General features: G+C 41.4%; 1 protein-coding gene across 1 annotated transcript in view; it reads left to right on the forward strand.

The window, feature by feature from the left end:
* Vwa3b (von Willebrand factor A domain containing 3B) overlaps window positions 1-4,978 on the forward strand; it is a 192,506-nt gene extending 187,528 nt beyond the window's left edge. Inside the window, exons 28-29 of the mRNA XM_013019731.1 lie at window positions 2,580-2,703; window positions 4,951-4,978. Coding sequence (XP_012875185.1) covers window positions 2,580-2,703; window positions 4,951-4,978 — 152 coding nt within the window. The remainder of the gene's footprint in view (window positions 1-2,579; window positions 2,704-4,950) is intronic.
* Window positions 4,979-4,985: the final 7 nt, after the last annotated feature.

The following is a 4,985-nucleotide window of genomic DNA, read 5'->3' on the forward strand; positions in this document are numbered from 1 at the left end:
GGAATCCAGAGTCCTATTAATCCTAGGCATCCTTGTAGAAGGTTGAGACACTTTCTAGGCGTCTGAGCTCCTTTGTTGAGTAATGTGATAGTTAATCTCCTTCCAATTTCAGTGCATTCTCTCTCATTCCAAATCTCTTTCTGTTCTTGAGAACAGTGTCCTCAAGTTCAAAGTTTCAGAAGCTGAAACTTTGCAGATGACATTTGGAAACCTCTGTTTGCTTGTTTCTCAAACTGCCTGAAGTTAGAACAAGAAGAATTCTGTCTCTCAGCCATGAGATGATTTCTTGGGGGAAACACCTCAACTCTCCTAACTCAGATTCATTCTCCTCATCTTAGTGCAGGAATATTGTTAGGTGTGAGATGGTCTATGTCCACTCCTCAGAAAGGGAGAAAAGAATTCTGACTCTCATCCTCCTCACTCCCATCCCTGCCACTTCAGCCCTGGGCAAAGCTGAATATACTCCCATTATCTAAGACCTGAGATGCCCTTGGGACCTTTCTTAGGCAGGTCTGGGAAGCTGTGATACTTACTAGTCACAGAAATTGACCTTGTTTGGAAGGGCAGGGAATTAAGCCTGCAGGCTCTACAGTTGAATTAATCCTGTCTAATTAGATGGCCCTGGCTGTGTGAACTCTGTACTTCAGTTTTGCTCATCTGTAAAGTAAGAATGGTAATGGCATCTCTTTACAGGGCTTTATGAGGAATAAATGAGCTGATATAAGTGAATATTGTATAATAAGTCATGTCATAGTGGACATCCTCAAAAAATGCCATAATGATTATAACAATGATGATGGTAGATGGTAAGATGAAGCTGCCTCTTGACATTTCCCTATTGGGTTTATATTTTGCCAGTTAGAGCAGATGTTTGCATTTCAAGGTGTTTTAATTTTATATTAAACACTACTTCTTTTTAAGTATATAGTTCACATGCCACAGAAGGCATACATGGCAAGTATACTGCTTTTTAAAAATTCTATTCACAGTTTTATATCCATCACCACAATAAAAGTTAGAACTTTTAAATACTCCACCAAAGAAAACCATGTACCTGTTAGCATCCTTCCCTTTCATATTGTCCCTACTCCTGCCAGACAACTCTTATCTTGGTGGATTTGCCTATTCTTCAATTTTTATATAAGTGAAATCATGTGGCCTTCGATGTCTGGTTTCTTCTACTTGGTGTGTTGTTTCCAGTGTTCCACACCATAGCATGAATCACCATTTTACTTTTGTTGTTGTTGTTGTTAGGAGATGACATTCCAGTACTTGAATAAGCCATAATTAGATCCCATCTATGGACAAGAGATCTTTCCTCATTTATTTATTGCTTCTTAAAGACCAGTCTTTATATCTTTCAAGTATATCCTTCATGTTCATAGTCCTTGGGGACATTGAGGGGAAAGGCTCAGGTTGCATTTAGTCATATGGCAAAGAAAATGAACATTGTCTAAAACAATGTGTTCTTAGATCTCTGATCAAATCCTGGAAAACAAACTCATTTGAGAGATGCTCACAAACTACTCCTGGATTTGTTCCAGTAATCCATTTCAAGGTCACTTTCCTAGCTGGCAGAAAATAAAGTTATGTCTGTGCATTTCTAGTCTCCTGCCATGGATATGGTAAACAGCAAAACAAAACAAAGCAAACCACAGGAGAGATTTCAGAGTGAGACAGATCCAAGCCTCCCTTTCCTCATTTGCAAAATCAGCATTGCTCCTGCCTCTTAGAGCTCCTGAGGATTAACAGCAAAAAGACTTGGCAGTCCTTCACACTGGGGGGCTCTGGCTGTATGGTAGTTTTCATTTTCTTCAGAGCCACTGTGAAATCACTGGCTGTGTTTTCGTGGTTTCCTGGGTGAGTTCTCCTACAGTTTATCAGAATCAGGAGATGAGCAAACATGTAGGGCCACTACATATTCTCTTCAGATGTCTTGGCTTAAAAATATAAATACATGAATAAAGGGAAAAAATTAAGTATTTGTTTTACCTTCCTACCACTGATCCACCAAGTAACAAATGACATGACACTTTCTCTTTTAAGATTATCTTAGCTAACTGAATGAATAGCAAAATTCACCAGCTTACAAACTCTAATAAATTGATGTACATCATGCAAAGAAATACAGACATTATGGGCTGGGTTTTTTGTGGGGGGTTTTGGGGGGGGCATTTTTTTTGCCTGACCTAGGCTTAAACTCAGGGCCTGGGCGCTTCCTGTCCCTGAGTTTTTTGCTCAGGATTCATCCCACTTGAGCCACAGCTCTACTTCCAGCTTTTTTGGAGGTTAATTGGAGATAAGAGTCTCCCAGACTTTCCTGCCCAGGTTGGCTTTGAACTATAATGCTCAGATCTCAGCTCCTAAGTTGTTAGAATTATAGCCATGAGTCACCAGTGCCTGGCATTATGGGCTTTTTGATTAAAGAACAGTGACCTCTATGAAATTATCTTATCATTATCTCTAAATTTGACTAAATCTCAGTATAATTTCTAGTATATGGAAAATGGTTTTGAGTTGGGATAAGCAAAAATCTACACTATAGGAAAGTGTAAGACAATTAATTTTTTGCTACCAAGGGAAACAAGAGACATGCATAGAAAATCTTGATTCAAAATACACAATTGTGGCATTGGGACCAGGATTTGTGTCCAGTGTGGAGGATGCAGCCGAGGGGGCTGAGGACAGTTGCCAAGGCTGGAGGTAATATCCTTTGAGGTCAATCTTCCTGTAAATAGACAAAGAAAAGTAAGTTGGTAGCTTTTCCACAGAACCCCAAAACTTCTTTAAAACTTAGTCTGGGCCCCTACTAGATAGTTAAGCTCCTTGGAGAGAGGACAGAGTGTACATTGTTATTTGATAAAACCCCAGACCCACCGGGCACCTGTGGCTCACGCCTATAATCTTAGCTACTCAGGAGGCTGAGATCTGAGGATCATGGTTCAAAGCCAGCCCAGGCAGGAAAGTGGCACTCTTATCTCCAATAAACCACCAGAAAAACCAGAAGTGGAGCTGTAGCTCAAGTGGTAGAGGGCTTGCCTTGAGCTGAAGAGCTGAGGGACAGCACCCAGGCCAAAGTTCAAGCTCCATGACCGACAAAAACAAAACAAAACAAAACAGGTCTTAGTATATTGTCTCATAAGCGCTCAATAAAAAGTGTTGAATATCCTCTTTCAAACTGGGTTAATTGCTTGTAGTGGAAAACTTATTCATTCCACTGGCTTCTTATTCTCTTCATCAAACCCATCCCTCCTCTAGTTCCCTTCCTCAGTCAGTGGGTAGACAGTACCATCGGATCTCTAAGCCAGCGGTCAGTGCATCATGCTCAGCATCTCCTCTTTTACTGCCTCCTTAGGGTGAGTCAATGCCAAATCATGCTGCTCTTGCTCACTTGCTACTATTTAATTTGTCCAATTCATTTCTCTACCTAGTTCAGGTAGTTCTTGTCTAGTTCAGGATATTCTCTCTCCCTTGAGGAACTGTAGCAGCCTTCAGTTGCTCACCCCATCCACCCTCAGGTCCCTGAACCCATCTTCCCTGTATAGCTAGAGAGGCCTTTGCTTATCTGACTACATCCCCTCTGGGCTCTGGGGAGAAGCTCAAGTTTCCTGGCACATCCTGCAGACAACTCTGTTGTGTCAACTGACTCATTAGACGGTCAGATCCTTGAAAACAGGTTTTATATTATTTCTTTTTAGAAATTACAAAAACTCAAATTATATGCTTAAGTTTGGAAACACGAACGATGGGTCAGGACCCAGCTGTGCCAGCAGCAGCCTTTGAGTAACTTGGGGCTACATTGACCTTGTGGTGTGAGGCCAGGCCCCTGGGGCTGCTTAGGCTCCTCGAGTTGGCCTTCCTTTGGATGCAAAATTAATTTAGTCTGGGATGAGTCACTGGCTATTTCTAGAAATTGCCATCTTTCTGTGGAGTGCTGTCTACTGACATTTGATACACTTGAGCCATGTGTCTGCTCAAGAAAGCCTGTGCAGGTCTATTTTAGTGAGCCCCTCCTCGGGAATTTATCTTCCAACTGAAAGAATAGTCCTGAAATTTTAGAGGGGGCCTAGCACATCAGCTGTGCCCTCGTATCAGCTTTCTTTTCCCCTCAATCATAATGAGACTTTTCAACATCCTCCACAGAGGAAAAGTGGAAAAGTGGTGAGCAGAACATGTCACATTGGTAGGTTTTATTTAGTGGTTTGTTTGAATAAACTACCAAATATCTCTGAATCTGTTTGGGTCATCTATGAACAAGGTTGAAGGTATCATGAGTATTAAATGAAGTGAGGTGTAGTATATTTGGGGGTTTTGCATTATCTTTTGTGAAGGCTTTTTGACTGCCTCATATTATTACTTTTTCACACTTTGTGTTGAAAAGTATTTAGGGAGCAATTAAAATATGTGCCAAGGGATGGCTGTTTGTTCATTCTTTTATTCATCTGTTGAGCACTGCACTCTGAGCAGCTTTTTGGCATGTGGCATAGGCAAAGGAGTTAAGGCCTTGCTTGTAGCCAGGCATTGGAGTTACTCAGGAGGCTAAGACCTGGAGGATCACAATTCAAAGCCAGCTAAGACACAAAAGTTCATGAAACTCCATTTCCAATTAACCAACAAAATGTTCTACTAGAGGCAAGGTTTGAGTGATAGAGAGCCAGACATGAGCAGGGAGTTAGAGCTCAAGTCTAAACATTCAAGCTCTGGTACTGACAGAGAAAAAATATTTAAAAAATATACCTTGTTTGTGCCTCTGGCTTGAAATAGCCCAGAGACCCAGAGACACACAACAGGAACACACTGTACTTAAAGAGCCACAAAAGAAGATGGAAGACACCATCTGAACCACAGTGTGCCTGCGGAGGCCTTTGGGAATAGTTCTGTCTACCCTGAGCTGGCTTTGCAGTTTCTTCCCTGCCTTGATACTCTCTCCCATTTGTGTTTACTTTTTAGCAGCCACTTTGGAGCTGAATGTGACTAGCAAGAAG

Source organism: Dipodomys ordii, unplaced genomic scaffold (assembly GCF_000151885.1).
Source record: "Dipodomys ordii isolate 6190 unplaced genomic scaffold, Dord_2.0 Scaffold47, whole genome shotgun sequence".
In the NCBI taxonomy this organism is placed as follows: domain Eukaryota; kingdom Metazoa; phylum Chordata; class Mammalia; order Rodentia; family Heteromyidae; genus Dipodomys; species Dipodomys ordii.